We start from the raw sequence: 19,078 nt of genomic DNA on the forward strand, positions 1-19,078 counted from the left end.
TGTCTTGATGTGGTGGTGGTTTCATGGGTATATACATCTATCAAATTCATCAAATTATACATCTGAAATATGTAGTTTACAGGAAACGTACTACAGTAAAAGGCATTTTAAAAAATTTTTAAAAATTAAATGTTTTATTTTGAGATAATGGTGGAATCACGGACAGTTGTAAGGACTGATACAGAGAGACGTACCCTTTAGCAGGTTTTCCCCAAGGGTAACATCCTGCAGAACTCTCGCACGAGGTCGCAACCGGGTATCGATGTCCCCATCGATACGGATCCTATCACTACAAGGACCCCTACACCAAGCTGCTCTTCCAGACTCATACTCACTTCCCTCCCACGGCCACACCAGCTTTGATTCCTAGAAACCTCTGATCTGTTCTCCATTTCTCCAGTTTTGTCCTTTGGGGAATGTCACATCGACAGAATCACAGCAGGATTCCTTTATTACTCTTCTGACGTCTGCAGTCAGTAGTGCTAACTCCTGTTTCATTCCTGATGCCAGTCATTTGTGGCCTCTTTTTTTCTCTGTTGGTTTTACTAGAGGTTTGTCAATTTTATCAATAATTTTCAAAAAGCCAGCTCTGTTTCATTGAATCGACTTTCTCTATTGTTTTTCTGTTTTCAATTTCACTGATTTCTGCTCTTAATCTCTTCCTTCTCAACTTCTTAATTTTCTTCTTTTTGCTCACTTTGGTTTGTTTTTTTTTCGCTCTTCTTTTTCTAGGTTCTGAAGGCGGGAGATTAGATGATGGATTTGAGCTTTTTCCTCTTTTTTCTAATGTATGTGTTCAGTGCTGTAAATTTCCCTCTCAGGTCTACTTTATTTATTGCCCAGATATTTTTGATGTCTTATATTTTCATTTTCATTACATGTTTTGATTTCTCATTTCTTCTTTGTTCTATGAATTAGCAGTGTGTTGTTCAGTTTCATGTGTCTGGAGATTTTCTTATTTTTTCTGTTGTTGATTTCTAGTTTGACCCCCTTGTGGTAGGGGAACGCACGCTTCATGATTTCAGTTCTTGTCAGTCTGTCGAGATTTGTTCTATGGCACAAAATATGGTCCACTTTGGACTACGTTCCGTGGGCACTGGAAGAGCGTATGCATTCTGTTTGTCGGGTGAAATGCCCTGTCACCGTCAGTTAGGTTCTGCTTGTTGACGATGCGGTGGGCTCTTCAGCATCTGGCTGATGATTTTTCGCCTAGTATTCTATCAATTCTTGAGAACGAGGTGTTGAATCTCCAACAATAACTGTGGACCCCTCTGTGTTCCCCTTCAGTTCTATTGGTTTCTGCTTGCCATATTTTATAGTTCTGTTTGGTGTACGCACAGCTAGGGTTACGGCATCTCTGGTGGACTGGCTCTCTTACCATCTGTAACATTCTTCCCCGTCTTTTTGATAATTTTATCAGCTCTGAAATCTACTTTGTGTGATACTAGAATAGCGAAGCCTGCTCTCTTTTGATTATTTGCATGATGTATTTTCCCATCCTTTTACTTACATCCTGCTTAAATCATTGTACATCAAATGAGGTTCTTGCAGACAGCATATAGTTGGGTCATGCTTTAAAATTCACTCTGTCTTTTAATTGGTGTACTTAGATTATTTACATTCAATGTGATTATTACTATGTTAGGACTTAAGTCTACTTTTTTTTGTTTTGTTTCGTTTGTTATACTTTTTTTAATCTCTTCATTTGCTTTTTCCTCTCATCCTGTGGATGACTTGAACATTTTTTAGAATTTCATTTTGATTGTCCTCTTTGAGTGTGTATCTTTGTACGGTTTCCTGGTGGTTGCTCTGGGTGTTATATTGTATGTGCACAGCTTATCAGAGTCTGCTGCTGACAAGTCCTCTCAGATTTTGTTTGTCTGGGAATATCTCCATTTTTATTTTTGAAGGATATTTTCACTGGGTATAGAGTTCTAGGTTGGCAGTTCTTTCTTTCCAGTCTCTGACGATGCCATTCATTTCCTTCTGGCTTCCACAGATTATGTTGCGAGACTTGGTACTCCTTCTCATTTTTTGTTACCCTGAAGGAAATATGCCTTTTAAAAAATCTAGTAAGATTTTGCCTTTTGTCTTTGACGTTTAGCATTTTGACTGTGATGTGTCTAAATGTGGTTTTCTTTGTAATCTCCCTTCTCGGATCTCACAGAGGTTCTTGAATTTGTGGCTTTGTGTATTTCATCTGACTTGGAAAATTCACAAACGGCACTTTTTCATATGTTGCTTCTGTTCCATTCTCCTCTTTTTGGGCGAATTCTAATTATACGTATGTTACAACTTTTGACCATGTCTCAAAACTTATCTCTGTTCTGTTCTTTATATTATTCATTCTTTCTGTACTTCATTTTGGATTTCCTGCTGAACTGCCCTTGAGTTCAACCCACCTATTGCTATGGCCATGCTGTTGTTAAACCAGTTAGAAGAGTTCTTAATTCTGGATACCACATTTTTTAATTGTAAAATGTTCATTTGTTTCTTTTAAAAGTAGACTCTAAATTTCTGTTTAAATACAGCATTTTTTTCATGTATCTTTGCTAGCATTGTGAGGAATGCAAGAATAAAGCCAATTAAGAATCTTATCCTCAAGGAACTTCATAGCTTTTCAGGAACTCCTATGTCCCTAAAGTTTTTGTGATTAGGACAAGAGAGGAACTTGAGAGAGACGGCCTCTGAGAGGCAGGATCTCACTCAGTGATGTCATGGTTGGGGCGACAGGACATCCAGGGTTGATTCACAGTCCTGTGTGTCTGGAAACCTGCTTTTGACAGTATAGACTCTTTGTCTTGTTCTCTCTGTACCTCAGATGCCTTGAATTGTACCTGGCATTAATAAATGCTTCCTGAATGAAATAATTAGTAAAGATGATCTGTCCCCAAGATTTGGATCTCCAAGTCACAAGAGAAGCTGGAATAGATGATACGTAGATTATATTATAATGTGAAATGTAACTGCCAAGAGACATAGCCTCTGTAGCCTTCTCTCTTATAAGAAAATAAACATGAAACGACAATAACTCATCAGAAGTTTGCTTACTGAGTATGGAATAAGCAAACGGGGTGGCCGGACGCTGTCAGTTGCTATGGATGCCATGCTGTGACATCCTGAGGCACTCATTTAGCCTCTAGGGATCAATCTGTAGAGGATCTAGATTTGACTGATTAACTAATTCAATAATATGTGCAGAGGACTTGCTATGTGCTAGAAAAGGTTACAATGGTGAGCAAAGAGACAATCATGTAGTCTCTGCACTCATGGCCCTTCAGTAGATTTGGGAAGGCAGATCACAGTGTTAATGGTCTCACCAGTAAATAGAACATTAAACCTGTGACAAAGCACTAGAAAGATACGGTAGACAGTGTCAAGTGAATGCAGAGAAGCTGGACTTATGCTGGTCTAAGGTTATGAGATGCTGGAAGATTTTCCTGAGGAAGAAGAGCTTGGGCTGAGACTCAAAGGGTGAGTAAGAGTTAACTATGCTTGGGATTAAGGGTGGGAGAGTAAAGACAGTTCTTGAGTGAGAACAGCATGTACAAAGGTCCTGTGGTAGAAGGGAGCACATAGTGTTTGAGGGACAAAGAGGAAGTCAGGGTGCTGGAGTGCAGCCAGGGAGGGAGAGGCGGGTGATGAGTCTGCAGATGAGGGCACTAGCTAGCTCAGGCACAGCCTTGTAAGCCTGGCCTTAGGGGAATTGGGATGTTATGGAAAGGTTTCAGCACGGAGTGCTAAGATCAAATTTATATCCTGAAAGAACAACTAGGGCTGCTGTAGAACCTCTGATCAAGTCACTTTTTCTGGATAATGTTGCAGTAATATTGCCAAATTCTTCCCTCTGAGTCCTTTTTCTCCTTTTCTGTGTTCAAGTTTACCCATCCCCCTTCTGCTAACTGTCTTCCTAAGGAGGGGATTTAGTATAGTTCATTAAGTTTCAGCTTATGAAATTAAATCACACTTATGTCTCCCACGTTTACACTGAGGTCACCTGGATTAGAATTCTGAATACTCAAAACTCTATAGTCCATGATTACCATCAATCTCTTGGGGTATCCTGAGCACATCCACTGTGGTTCAACCAATTTAATTCCAAGAGGGAGATTCACAGCAACCCCTCCCTGTGATATATCACGAGTTATGACACGGTGAGGGCAGACACCAGACCGCAAGAAGCGAGGAGGAAGTGGCAGGGGGTGAGCCCTTGGGCCAGACCCGACGGGCGATAGGTTGCTGGGTAAAAGAAGACTATTTATTTTCAGCTGGAGGGACACATGCACCTCCTGTCTTCATTTCCCGTGTCGTCTGGCTTGATTACCATGTTCAGCCATTAAAACATCACTTTTTGAAGATAAGAAATGCATGAATAGGGTCAATGTGTGGCATTACCTATGGATGAGGGGTAACCTATAGACGGTCCTCATTAGGCTATGGTGATGCAGCCTCAGGAGAGGACCACGAAGGAAGGACATTCAGGAGCTACACTGAAGAGTCAAACGGTAAAACTGTAAACTGTAAAAATCAACGCAAAATGCATCAGGATAGAGCCACCAGAGAGACACCATATGGCCCCTGGCTGGCACAACCAGTCACTAACGCAGCTGAGATTGGGAAAAACTCTAAGGGAGTGTGTGAAGCCCAGGAAGGGCTGATGGGCCATGGAAACGTGAGAAAGTCTTCTAAGGGCAAATGTCCAACCCCCTGCCAGCTCCTCGACCTGGGGTGTCCTGGCCCCAGAGGCAGGGCTGGCTCCAGATGAAAGGGGACGTGGGGGCCTGTGTTAGGAAAAACCCGTTCTTCCGTGTGTTCCTCCTTCACTCTCACACCACTGCCAACTCACAACACTTCTGATGCCAGATGTGTGAGGGTTCACCCTCCAAGCAATTTTCTGCAACGCCAGATGGGTGTCCTATGATCTAACTCAACTCTGACACCATCTACCTGGAGATAGAATCAGGTCCCACAGATGAAGGGGGATGTCCCACAGGACTGCTCCCTACCCGCCCTTCAGGTGCCAGTCACAAGTCCAGGCTGTCGCCCATGTTTCTGCCCAACTGGCTAGAAATCTAAGGTTCCCAAGACCCACTCCTCAGGTTTGATTAGTTTGTTAGAGTGGCTCACAGAACTCAGGGAAATGCTTACTTCCATCTACCAGTTTATTAAAGGGTATGATAAAGGATGCAGAAAAACAACCAGATGAAGAGGTACACAGGGAGAGGTCTGGGGGCGTCCTGAGTGCAGGAGCTTCTCTTCCTGGGAAGTTGGGGCACGTTACCCTCCTGGTATGTGGATGTGTTCACCCACCTGGGAACTCTCCAAACCCCATTCTTCCTGGGATTTTATGGAAGCTTCCTCATGTAGGCATGATCAGTTATTAATTCCATTTACAGCTCGTCTCCCCTCTCTAGAGAATGGAGTGGGTAGAGCTGAGAAGTCCAAGCTTCTAATCATGGCTTGGTCTTCGTGGTACCCAGCCCCAATCTGGGAGCTATCTAGGAACTCACCCAGCATCACTTCATTGTAACAAAAGATGCTCTTATCACTGAAGAATTTAAGGGTTTCAGGAGCTCTGTGCCAGTAACCAGGGGCAGAGACCAATAGGTATATTTTCTATTGTCTCACAGGACCCTAGTAAGTGAACTCTGAATACTGGGAATCCAACTGGCTTCTCTAAACCACTGTGAGATGGATGGATGGCTACTTACAATTCAATCATCTGATTCCCCCACTCACTCACTGCCATTCGCCTCCCCTACAGATCTTCCTACAGCGACAGATGGGTGGGCATTTGGGGCTCATGCCCAGCTCCTCTGACAGTTCTCACCCCATCTGCGGGGCTTGGCTAGTGCGGGTCTGCAGTGACGAGTGGGGAAGGTACTCCTAGACTGTCGGATTTACCCCATTTATGAGCTCGTAGCACTGAGGGTGAAACGGTGGACCACCATAAACTCATCAAAAGCAGGCACGTTTCCTGGTGAAGCAGCCTGGGGCGCCACAGTCTGCCGGCAGCACTCCTGTGTGGGCTGGGCTCCTTGTCATGGCTTGGATCCGCCTTCTGCCCTAGCCCTCCAGTGTGTGTGCGCTACTCACCTTTTTACCTCCTTTCTTCCTTCCTGTTTTGACCGGTAATTCCTTCTCTCTGTTCACAGCTAGTTTTAAGTTTTTCAGTTCCTGTCTCATCAACTCATCCACCTAGGTCAATACAAAAAACACTACTTTTAAGTGACTTTGCATGCCTCGTGTTTTCTTGTGACATCAAAAATAACTTAAATTCTGGGTAGATTATTAATAGGAAATTGTAAAAAAAAAAAAAAAAAAAGCACAGTGGCTGCAGGTAACGACTTCCTAGGACATAAATGCAGCTTTACCTGCACCCTGATCTCTGACTCCAGTTCCTTCCGTTTCTCCTCTTTGATCATTTCGGGATCATAGTCCTGGTAGAAATTCCACGATTCATCTTTATTCTTCCACACATCTGTACTCCAGAAGGAGAGAGAAGAAGCAAATGAATTTTTTTCACTGTGAAGATTAATGAAAGCAGTTTTGTGATATACGACACAAGTTTAACTTTCTATCCTACTGCATGGAATAAAAGTTTGAATACGATGCTCTGGAGAGTGGTGGGATCTGTAAGTTCTTCTCTTCCACCTTCCAGATAGAACTGTGCCTGTATAACACCTAAAAGACAAGGAAGAAAACTGCTAACGTGAAAATAACAAAAAGTATGAAACCAATAGTATTCTTACATACGCTTATAAACATGCAAAAATAGTATGTTTACATGGGGTTATACAAGTAGAGGTGGCTGGTTTTGTATATATTAACTTTACTATGCAAATGATTCGCTAAAATATGAGCGATTCTGTTGCTAGTTAACTCACTGGTCATTCCCTGGGGCCCACGGTAAAAGCCAACCCTGAACACACAAGTACCAGCTACTTGCCTTTAATTCAACAGCTGTACTTTTGCATTACTATTTGGGTGTTCTGAAATCATACACATTTTACATTTCCCCCTTGCCTTACCCTGGCAGTTAGGAGAGGAAATAAGGGTCATTTGATGTCACTGGAATAGACGGAAATAGGCTCTTTTCTCAGGAGGGGAATTCCAAATGTGTGCAGGGGTGCAGACCGACTCGACCTTGGCAGTGGGACTGGGGGATCTCCCAGGGGAGACAGGCTTGCCAGTCAGGGAAATGCCATCTTTTCCTTGAATTTGTGTTCAAAGGTGACGGAAATTTGCTGGAACCAAAACATCACCCCTTCACTGGAAACTCATCCTTGGGGCAGTGATGCCCTTCAACTCGGGAGGGCAACTGAGGGCCGCGGGGGCCCAGCATAGGCTCCCCCACCTCCGGCTGGCAGTGGCTGTGACTTGAGAAGAAAAAAGGATCGGGTGGAACCCACGTCCTAATACCGATCAGCTGCTGGTCTTACAGTCCTCCCTCTCCTTATCAACAGTCTCTGCCTCCCAGGGGAGAGGACCATGCAGGTCAGTGGCTACCCTAAAAATGCTTGTGCCCGGAGAGAAGATACAGGACCTCGAAGTGGAAGTGATGGATGCTGAGGGCCAGGAGATGTCCTCTAGGAGGGATCAGGGTCAGGACCCCACGGGACACACGTGAAGGAGGACGGGACATGGGAATGGAGTTCCAGCTTTCGAAAAGTGTGGGCTGATCCACAAGCCATGGGCAGAAGACTCCGAGGCTGCTTCCAGAGGCTGGCATGGAGATCTCTGGAAGCAGAGAGGGTCATCACCAGCTGTTGGCCACCCACAGGTCCGGTGGGCCTGGCTCACTTCCTGGACAACTGGCTGAGCAGAGGGGGTGGCCTGTCTGGATTCCAGGCCCAGCGAAGGCCCTCAGGCTCACTGGCCTCCCACCAGCAAACCGAGGGCAGCGTGGCCTGGGAGGGGCTCCGCCGGTACTGGGCTGACGACAGTCTCTGCCAGGAAGACAGGAAGGACAAGCCTACGGGGGGGTGCAGGGTTTCAGGGGCAGAGGTTGAAAATGACACTGATGCAACTACTCAGATCTGTTCCAGAGCAGCTGATGCAGACGTGTGAACCAGACGAGACACAAACGACAGAGGGGGTGAAATGTTCATAGCACAGATTCACCCACATGCCCTTCCCAGCAGGGTGGCCCCAGGAGAGGTGGCCCAGCTGCTGAGCGCAGATGTGGGATGGAAGGGTGGGGCAGGAGAGGTTTTGGGATGTGCCTCCTGGACTCCTGTCTGAGGGCGACCTCAGAGGTGAGGGTCAAAGTTCACGGGGCATTGTCGCCCAGATGGGGCAGGTAACCGCCCTGGGACTGGGGTGTGAAGACCAAGGGGGAGAGGACCCGGGAAAGGCTGACGGGGTCCACGTGTGGTGGCAGAGGGTAGGGCTGCATATAAGAAGTGGCTGGAAATCCAGGGCTGGATTTTCATTATTTTAAATAATCATTCCCATGAGTGAGTGCCTGCCAGCCAGAGCAGCCTATCCTGTTTCTCAGAGTCAGGGCAGAAAAGTGCACACTGCATACACTGTTATCCTGATGATGGGAAAAAGTGTCTTAGGTCATACCCAACCCCTCCAGCCTGAACCCCCCCCCACCCCCTGCCAGAAGGTGGATTTTGTGATGAGCTCGTAAGTTACAACAAAGGTTCAGAGTTGACAGGCTACTCGCTAGAAGGCAATTGCTCCTTTTAGCACATTTTCTGAAACTGACATAAGCTTAAACTGCAGAAAATTTAAAAAATGTAGGAATAATATAATGCAGCTTTTTATGTGTTTAAAATTGTAAGCTTCCCCCCTTGAAAACACTATCAAAGGTTTAAAATGTGTTAAAATGGGCTGGTCACTAATAACACCTCTTTTCTAACGGATTTCCCCTGCGTACAATTACTAAATCTCCTCCAACAGCACGACCCACCTGTTTCATTAAGCGCTTTTAGAGCAAAATTGCTTTGCCATTCAGTGAACACAAATACATGTATGTGTAGGTATGACTGAAGTATTACGCTGTACACCAGAAATTGACACATTGTAACTGACTGTACTTCAATTAAAAAAAATAAATAAGGAGACGGCTTCACTTTTTCACAGGAGAGATTTAGTAAAACCAGGAAGCCATGCATTTATTTAGTGATGAAAGGAACACGGAGTGTCCCACAGAAAGGAGAGCGCGGCGTGATTCTTTATGGAACAGCAACGGCATCCCGAGACACTCCCGTCCTGGAGCGGTAACTCTGCTTTGCAGATAAAGCAGCTCGCAGCCGCCCTGGCTGATTGCATCTCTCCGTCGTGTAAACGGACCTCGTTTTCCACTGAAACTTTGCTTTTCTCATGACACTCTTGCACAGGGCACGTCTCAATCCCTTCAAGAATTTCATGGACATTTATAAATGCAGGAAGCTATTCAGGGCTCTCAAAGGACGATGATTACCAGCTCTTTCCTACCGCGGAGAATGAGCTTTTATCCCAGGATGGGAGAGTGGGGGCTGCGGCCCTTTTCACACGTTGAGGGGTGACAGAGGAGGGGCCTCAAGCTCACCGATTAAAATGCTAATGTTTCCGTTTGAGGAGGAAAACCTTTGATTTTTACGAAAAGAAGTCTCAGATGAAAACATTTTATTTCTGTAAGTTACCGAAGACCTGGCAGATAATTCATCAAATGCTACAACAGCCAACTCGGAAAATCACATTTCCTGCTCCCAAGTGGATAGAAACATAACTACACAAAAGGCGTGGGTCGTTTTAAGAGCTTTGCTGGGTGGGTCAGCAGGCTTTCCACTGGTACAGTAGATGTCTTCCAAATTAATTTTTATTTTTATCAAAATCATACATGCACATTAAAGTCAGAAAGTATTAAAATGATAATAAACAGCCTCTGCCTTTCAGTGGCCCAGCGGCATTTATTCCTGAATTCATTCATTCATTAAAAATGCATCGAGGAGGGAGGGTCTAGCTCAGCAGTAGAGTGTGTGCACAGCATGCATGAGGTCCCAGGTTCAATCCCCAGACCCTCCGTTAAAAAATAAATAAATAAACCTAATTACCTCCCCCTCTCCCCCCCAAAAAGAATAAAAAAAATGCTTCCAGTAGATTCAGATTTATTCATAAATCTGACTTTTTTCCATAAATTATGAAATTCATGGCCTTATGGAGGCTACTGGTCGCTACTGGGTCAGCAGCAGAAGGCATGGCCCTCAAGCGCCCCCACCCCCTGGTGGGGAGACAGTGAGCTCACACACGGAAGTCAGATGGAGGTGAGTACAGTGGGGTCAGAGGTGGGCACAGGTGAGGCAGGGAGACCGGTATCCCACGTGGGTTGCAGAGAAGGCCTGAAGGGACAAGCATTCCAGGCCAGGGGAACAGAAAGCACGAGGGCCCTAAGGTGGGAGGGTGAGTGGCTTGTGGACGGAGCAGCATGGGGCCCGCCCCAGGGCGGGGAGTGATCTGGCTTCAGGTATGCGCTCTCTGCTTCTCTGTTCCGCTCCTGATGCTTAGATCATATGCGCCTCCTGCTACTTCTTGGTTTGTCAGGTGTAGACATGAGCCCCTGACTTCCCATGAGGGAGACGAGGATTCTGCGCTCCAGTTCTCTTTCTTTCTCCACATAGTTACATCAGAGGTGGAGGGAGCCACCTTCCGAGCCCCGAGCAAACCTCTCACCTGAACGTGAGTGTAGGACGACTTTCCTTTTTCTATTGAAATACAGTCAGTTTACAATGTTGTGTTAATTTCTGGTGTACAGCATAGTGATTCAGTCATACATATATATTCCTTTTTATATTCTTTTTCATTATAGGCCGTTACAAGGTAATGAATACAGTTCCCTGTGCTATATGGTAGGACCTTGTTGTTTATCTATTTTATATATGGTGGTTAGTATCTGCAAATCCTGAACTCCCAATTTATCCCTCTTTACCCCGTTTGCCCCTGGTAACCATAAGTTTGTTCTCTATGTCCCTGAATCTGTTTCTGTTTTGTAAGTAAGTCCATTTGTGTCATTTTTATAGATTCCACATGTTAGTGAGTTCATATATTTGTCTGTCTCTGTCTGACTTACTTCACTTAGTGTGATCACCTGTAGGTCCATCCATGTTGCTGCAAATGGCATGATTTTATTCTCTTTTATGGCTGAGTTGTAGTCCATTGTGTGTATGTGTCTATATCTCTATCTCTATACATTTCATGTCTTCTTTATCCAGTTATCCGTGGGTGGACACTTGGGCCACCTCCGCGTCTTGGCTGCTGTGGACACTGGGGTTAGTGATGTTTAACCTCCCCTGCTTGTTGTAAGGATTAAGGGAGATTGACATGAGAACACAAAGCCTCCGTGTCGTGGGCATCTAATAAATGTTGATTTGCCCTTTGGCCTCCTTTCTCCCCAGTGAGAGCAGTGGCCACATCCCGTCAGCGTCATCCTTCGCCTGGGCTTCTGCCTCATTCAGCATCTCAGACAGAGGGGGCCTCTGCTGCCAGCGGCAAGTGAGGGAGTTTCAGGTGGTCCCCGGGCCTCGTCCTTCTACATGAGCAGCCAATCAAACCTGCAACAGCCTCAGTATTGTTGCTTAGGATAAAGCTCAATTAACTGGGGTAAAAATTGTGATGCAAACAAACATAGATATTATTTTTATGTATTTTTTAAAAGTATATATTATTTTTTAAAATATATATTAAGTAAGTAACAGTACCGGGGCCGTCCAGCTTAGACCAGAATGAGAAAGGAGGCACACACACAACTGATGCTTGAAAACACTCTGCTCATGTCCTCACTGCATTTCTCAGGAATTTCCAGGTAGCACTAACGACCAAGGTCACCTGGGCAGGTGAGTCTGTGCTGGGATTTATCGTGAGGGTGGAGTGAAATTCAAGAAATTGGATAACCGTTCTAGTAAATTATTATGGGAATACCTAAATGACCAACTCACACACTTGCAGGTCTGGCCAGATGACACTCTGCTGAGTGTGCCGAACACGGGACAAAGGACTTACGCGTCAGAATTCGGGCACAGGCTTAGTCTAATAGGATTAAATCATTTTACTGTACATAGGGTATCAGTTTTCTTAATTTAAGCAACGCAGGGAAAATCCGTCTTCCCTTTCATTGGTAGTGAAGGTTCAGCTGAAGTCTTAGGGGTTTAAAACAGAACGGAGGTTTAGATTATGCCCTCATCTTGCTTTTTACCAGGTCTGCACCTTGTAGCCACCCAAAGAATTTTAAAGGAGAGGCGTCAGGGGATCTTGGCTGTGAGTTGCACGTTAGGCATCGAATTCTTCCCAACACAGGGGCCAGCGGCCATGCCGGGTGGACAGGGACACCTCGGTCACCATGCATACGCTCCCACACTGACCTTTGTAAACGTTACTTCCTTCCTCCATCTTATGAAGGAAAATGCTCGGCGACATTTTCCACCCCTCGTCTTCTTCCTATCAGAGCGGGATAATCCACTTGTTAATCACAGGCAGACTTGATCTGTCGCGATCAGACAGTAAAAGGCACATGTATCGTGATTACTGTGACTATGGAAAAACACACAGACTCTTTTCTGGTTTAGGGGCGAGGGTCCAGGCCCTCGACCGCCCACGCTGGCCAGGCTGAGCAGGCAGTGCTGTGTCTGCGACCAGGGTGTGGATGGTTTGGAGACTTAGCGCCACCAGCAGGCTCACTGAGGGCCCCCATGCTACCTCAGTCACCTCCCTGGGGCACCCCATGCCCAGAGTTTGGCCCTGTCCTCTGAGGCTCTGCGGCCTCCTTGGTCGGAAGGCCGATGCCCAGCCGGAGCCCTGCCACCTCCCTTCACCTCGGTGCTGTGACCCAGCTTGGATGCTGCTCCCTGCTCTGCCACTTCTCTGCCACCGCCCAAGGCTGGAAGGAGCACCCGGCTGCTCTTTCTTTGCTCGCCTGTCCCTTCCCAGAGTCCCCACAGCAGACACAGCCCGGCCCCGCCATCCTTGGTCCCTGCTGCCTCCGTGCAGCCAGATCAGAGCTACAGGGACACCACCACTGTAGGTTGGGGCTCTGCTCCAGTCCCCAGCTAAAGGAGTCCCCTCTGCCCTATGCCACCGGGGTCCAGCTGCTCCCTGTCGTGAAGAGCCAGGCCTTGCAAACCCCCATCTGATGTTTCTGGGCAATAATGTTCATACTGTATTAAGAGTTAGGTGACCAAAACCCTGATTACCGTCACCCCGCAAAGGGCGAAAGGAACGATGCTCGTCCACATTACGTCCGTGAGTTCTCCGAAGCGCCCCCTATACAGCTTGGAGGAGGAGTGGCAATTAGACAACAAACATCTCTGGGCACAGGCTGTGCCCGCCTTTTGGGACCCAGGCTGTGGTGGCGGGCAGTGCCCGTGCGCTGGATCCCTGCGCACTCCGCGTGGCGGTGGGCAAGACGCGAGAACTGAGAGCTCACGAGAGTGAGGGGGGCTCCCCGGAGGCAGTCAGGGTGCCGGGAGGACTGCTGCTTCCTGGGGTGGGGGTCACGGAAGGCCTGCCTGGAACCACAGCTCCTGAAACAGGCAGAGGCTGCTGCGGCCGAGTCGGGAGGCCGCCTGCCTTGCAGAACCTGGGAGAGACCGCGGACCCAGAAATTCCAGGGAGGCTCAAAGCCTAGGGAGCAACTAACCCACCTTCCAGGACCCACAGGAGATCAAAGCTCACTGGGGAAGGAGCCCTGCCCAGCATACCAGGCCCAGGACACCCAGTCATTAGAGAAAAATCAGCGAGAAAAGCAAGAAAAAGAGCAGCATTGGATACAGGCAGGTCCTTGGAGAAGAGGAACGATTCATGGACGGAAGGGGAATCTAAACCAAATAACCAGCAACCTCAGAGGCAGTGTTTATCCCACTCACCCCCCTCTCTTCTCCCGTGTCACCGAGCGTCCCCAGAGCTCTGGCATGTCCCTGCCCTGTGCTGCTGACCGCTGTGTTGATGCCCTTTGTGTTTCAGGCGCTCAGACTGCCCTGTGTTTGGCCCTGGGAGCCCCTCTAGGTGGTGAGCATGCGCCTTTGTGGGTGGAGGTGGGGTGGAGGGGAGGGGGTGGAGCTCCAGGGAAGGGGGCACAGCAGGGGCAGGGTGGGGGGCAGTGTTTTCAGCAGAGGGAAGAGCACGTGTGAGTCTGAGCCGGAAGGCCGTTTTGAGTTAGGAAAACTGGAAGTTAGTCGGGGTGTATGGGGTGTCTGGAACAGGGGCGAGCAGGCAGAGAGAGGGCACAGACCCACGGAAGGCCCACGAGCTGTGCTCTTCAGAGAGCGTGAACCTGGCCTGCGAGCAGGGCAGCTTCCTGGGGTCTGCGAGCAGGAACCTGGGACATCACCCTGGTGGGAGTGCGGGCAAGGGCTGGAGAGGACGTGGGGGTGCCCACCTCCTCTGTGACCTGAATCCACCTTCCCATCTTCCTCTGTGGAAAATTCCTCTTAGGCCGGAGAGGCAAAGGTCCCCTCCTCTGTGACGCCATCCTGGATTCTCCGGGGTCAGAAAGCCCCTCCCCTTGCTCAGTGGGATGTGCTCACACCCGCTGGCGCCTGTTTCTCTGCGCAGATTATCGGCTGTGTGTGTGCACGTCTTGGCTCCCTGGGGCCCCCACGGAGGAGGAGTCGTCTTGCTGATGTTTTGTGCCTGCCATGGAGCCAGCAGAGGGCCTGGGCCCTAAATAGGTATTTAATGTGTGTGAGTAAACATAAGATTAGATGTGTTTCCACCTTTCCATTCATTCAGAAATGTTGCAGGTATCACCGAGGATCTGCTCTGTGCGGATGCTGGCCGGGGATGTCCAGAGAGTTGGGCGCCGGCTCGCCAGCGGCGCCTCCAAGCTCACCCTTGGCTTCTCCTGTGAGGTCTTTCAGAGCCACGCGGCATGTTTTGCAAAAGTGCTTGTTGACTGCGCAACGGACACCGTCGCCAACAATGCGATGAAAATTTTAAAAATCAAAGGGAATAATCAGCTACATCATTGTCACCTTTATCCCAAGAGCCCTTCACTTTGCTTTTTCCTTATTTATGTGCACAGGCGAGGTCTGTCTGCTGCAGCATAATTACAATGGCGGAAAAGTCTGCCAGCTGAGTATGTGGAAACTAGTGTTTATTTTTAATTTATATTCCTTCATTCGGTGCGGCGGAACTTTATTTTTGTCTTGGGCTTTTCTTTTCTATCTTTTTTTTTTTTTTTGCTTGTTTATCAACTTCATGACCTTGTTTACCAACTTTATGAGCTTGTTTACTGGGAAACATTGCCTGAGCGCTCACTGCCGGCGGAACTTTCAAGGTGCTGGGGAGCAAGGGTGTGTCCTTCAGGCCCTGCCTCTGGGGCCCTCGGGCTCTCCTGCGCTGGGATTCTCAGATTCTCACTGACTGTGCCTGGGACCCCCATTAGGTCACACCACAGACCCTCTACCCCATGTCTGCCAGTGTCACCTCCTACTAGGTGACTCCTGGGTCCTGGGCTTCCCTGGGACTGTCAGCTACATGTTTCCCTCCGTGGAAACTGGGGGTCACCTCGTCTCCCCCTCTTCCAGTGCACGCTGGCCTCCTGCTCAGGTGAAGGAGACCACGGCCAGCCATGGCCCACCTTCTGACCCTCACTTCTCCCAGAGGCAGCCCGATACTATTATTAGAAAACATCTTTTTACTTAACCCATTGGAGAGCTTGAATGTTCTCCAAGGCCCCAGCTCTACCCCAGACCAGTTAAACGGGAAACTCTTCCAACGAAACATGGACATCGGGGTGTCTTTTCTTCTTCGAACCAGCCAGGAGATTCCACTCAGCAGCGAGAGCGGGGACCACAGGTTAACAGGAGCCCTTCTTCCATCAGCCGAGATCTGGTTGCTCCTCCGGGGCCTCGGAGAATCCGAACCCTCCTCCTGCCCACCGTCAGGCTGAGGAGAAGCCTTCTTGGCTCCTTTGCCGGCATCTCAGAAAGGGGATTCCGGATAGTTCAACCTCCTGGCTGTCTCCTGTGGACACGTTCTCGTATGCCAGGCGCCCAGTTAAGGAGTGGTGCTGCTTTAAAGGTTACAGGGGGAGCCACGCCAGCATCCTTCTTGGCCTGCACTGAATGCTGACCTTCTGACATTCCCATCACACTGTGAGTCTGAGAGCTGACAAGTCCGCCTGCCTTCTTCATGTATGTCCCGTGCAGACAGATTTCTCCTACCTTGAAATTGCACTAATGGTACTGTATTTTTATTCTTTTTTTTCTTACTGAAGTATATAGTCTGTTTACAATGTTGTGTCAATTTCTGGTGTACAGCATCATGTTTCAGTCATACATGTACGTACATATATTCGTTTTCATATGCTTTTTCATTACAGGTTACCACAAGATACTGAATACAGTTGCCTGTGCTCTACAGTAGAAACCTGTTATTTATTTTATAGATAGCAGCTTGTATCTGCAAATCTCCAACTTCCAGTTTATCCCTTCCCACCTCCCCCCACTGGTAACCATGAGTTTGTTTACCATCATGTCTGTGAGTCTGTTTCTGTTTTGTAAATAAGTTTATTTGTGTCTTTTTTTTTTTTTCAGATTCCACATATAAGTGACCATCTGGTGTTTTTCTCTCTCTTTCCGGCTCACTTCACTTAGAATGACAGTCCCCAGGTCCATCCATGTTGCTGCAAATGGCATTATTTTATTCTTTTTTACGGCTGAGTCGTATTCCAGTATATAAACATACCACAGCTTCTTTATCCAGCCACCTGTGGATGGACACTTAGGCTGCTTCCATGTCTTGGCTGTTGTAAATAGTGCTGCTGTGAACATTGGGGTGTGTGTGTCTTTTTGAATTAGAGTTTTCATCTTTTCTGGATATGTGCCCAGGAGTGGGATTGCTGGGGCACCTGGTAAGTCTCTTTCTAGTTTTTCTGAGGTGTCTCCATGCTGTTTTCCACAGTGGCTGCACTAAACTGCATTCCCACCCGCAGTGTGGGAGGGTTCCCTCTTCTCCATAGCCTCTCCAGCATTTATTCTTAATAAATGTCAATTGCTTACCTTTGGTCTCTTAACTGACCTGTTCTTTCCCTAGGATGCCCCGGACATCACGGCCAGCAGCAGTGGGACCTGGCCTGCCCGGTCTCTCGGTCCCACTAGGGGAGCTCAGCCACACAGAGGTTCTTTCAGGGCAGCTGGCTGCTCTCAGATCAGCCCTCCACTCTCCCTGTCTGGCCCAATGGGTCATAAATCATTAAGGACAGAGCAGCTGCTTAGCAGGAATAAACTGGTGGAGGCCCCTTGATTTGATTTTTAGAGTATATTCATCAAGTCAATGTACTGAGACTGACCGTTTTTACTACTGTGTGAAATGTGTTCTATAATGCAGATGGATGCTCCGTGCAGAATGTTTTTCCTACTCACCATCAGTGAGATATACCGAGGGACACAGAGATAAAAATGCAGAGGCAGGCTTCCAAAAGACTTCTCACTGTCAAATATCGTATCTGAGGCATTTGTCTTAGTGAAGTTAGCAGAGTGGACAGAGACGAACTGCGCGCCTGCCCACGCCCCTCCCCAGATGTTAACCATTAAGATCGCTTCCCTCCGGCTTAAACAGGGACTCAGATGAACGGAGGCCCTGCGGAAATGTTCCATTAGCCAATGTGTGCATCTGAAGGGGGCTCTGGAGGGAGGGCTGGCACTTCAACTTAGTGGGTAAGTGGCAAAACTCAAGCAGGGCGGCTCGTTCCGTTGTTAGATGGGGTGAGAGGGAGGAGCGCCCGCCTCCCCGACAGCCCGGAAGCCTCTCACCTCCTCGCGCCTCCCCCTCTTACTGCACTTCGGCGGACACAGAAGACGCTCAAGGTACACATTTCCACCATGAAATCCTTATTCCTGACAACAGCCTCTGGAGAAACACGACACTCACTTCCATCTTTGTGAAGTAATGCAAAATTTGGTTTGAAATAATCTAAAGTTATCTAAGAATGTCGTTGGCTCAGTGGATCAACACGGAGGACCTCCTGGGGCCAAGGGCTTGGAGAAGAGGCCCTGGGATCAGAGAACTGGCCGGACAGCCCTGCAGATGAGCGACGGCTTTAAAAGCTAACTGTGCTGCAGACACAAAGGTCCAAGGATCTTCCCACAGGAATGCAGTCATTTTATGGCTGGAGGGAATTTAGAGAAGATTCTTGAACATTCACATGATCATGTGTTACGGGTCGGTCAAAATCTCTGAAAATGGTTCCAAGTGGTTGAACATATGGCTTGAAGAACAACACAGAGAAAAGAGTTGTCAAGGATGGACTGCATGGTGCTCTTTTTCTGTATTTTGTTTCTAAAGCCAACACGAGGCCCACAGAGAGGCAGGTGAAATTACGTGCGTACGGACAGCACATTTGCAAAGGCCGCTATTGGTTTGCAGGAAATGTCCTTCAGACCCTAGCGGCTCCTCTACTCAAAAGTCCTCCAGAGCAGGGGGTCCCCTTACCTGCAACCCTCAATACTTGTAGAGATGGATTTAAAACCAAAGATCCAAAAGAAAGACTGATTTTTTTCCTCTTGCTGTTGAATTTTGAGAACTCTTTATCCATTCTAGATACAAATCATTTGTCAGGTGTATGGTTTGAAGATATTTTCTCCTAGTCTATAGTTTGTCTCTTCAGCCTCTTCATGCGGTCTTCTTAGCACACAATAAAAGTGATTTTGATGAGGTCCAATTTATCTCTTTTCTTTTATGGGTGGGGCTTTTGGCGTCAAGTCTAAGAACTCCTTACTGAGCCCTAGATCCTGAAGATTTTTTCCCCAAGGTTTTTTTTTTATCTAATGGTTTTATAGCTTCATGTTTAAGTCCATGATAGCTTTTGAATTATTTTCTGTATCAGGTATGAAGTTTAGACAGATTTTCACTTCCTTGCCTATGGATGAAAGATGAATTTTTGGAAGCTCACCCTTGAAGGTATTTTCCCTTCCACTAGCCCCAAACTGAAGATGACAACTCCTGCACTGACCCTCAGCTCCTCAGTGCAGGTGGATCCTGGTCAGGAATTGAGAACGCTCGTATTCTGACTGCTAATGTGTTTGCAGCGTTTTTTGGTGAAATGATCAAGTGAATATAAGATTATCAGTCACAGTTATTTTGTTTCAAAACG

General features: G+C 47.4%; 1 protein-coding gene and 1 long non-coding RNA gene across 3 annotated transcripts in view; one reads left to right on the plus strand and one right to left on the minus strand.

Moving 5' to 3' along the window:
* Positions 1-19,078, minus strand: part of DRC11 (dynein regulatory complex subunit 11) — a 149,739-nt gene that overhangs the window by 55,172 nt on the left and 75,489 nt on the right. For both annotated transcript variants that reach the window (XM_010948153.3, XM_045511559.2), the window contains exons 9-11: positions 12,348-12,423; positions 6,375-6,481; positions 6,097-6,198 (exon numbers count right to left, since the gene is read on the minus strand). In XM_010948153.3, the coding sequence (XP_010946455.2) occupies positions 6,097-6,198; positions 6,375-6,481; positions 12,348-12,423 (285 nt within the window). The remainder of the gene's footprint in view (positions 1-6,096; positions 6,199-6,374; positions 6,482-12,347; positions 12,424-19,078) is intronic.
* On the plus strand, positions 12,623-18,641 carry LOC141577764 (uncharacterized). Its single transcript, XR_012507214.1, has 2 exons — positions 12,623-16,166; positions 17,020-18,641. It is a non-coding gene; the product is annotated as an uncharacterized LOC141577764 (long non-coding RNA).

Source organism: Camelus bactrianus, chromosome 5 (genome assembly GCF_048773025.1).
Source record: "Camelus bactrianus isolate YW-2024 breed Bactrian camel chromosome 5, ASM4877302v1, whole genome shotgun sequence".
NCBI classification, from domain to species: domain Eukaryota; kingdom Metazoa; phylum Chordata; class Mammalia; order Artiodactyla; family Camelidae; genus Camelus; species Camelus bactrianus.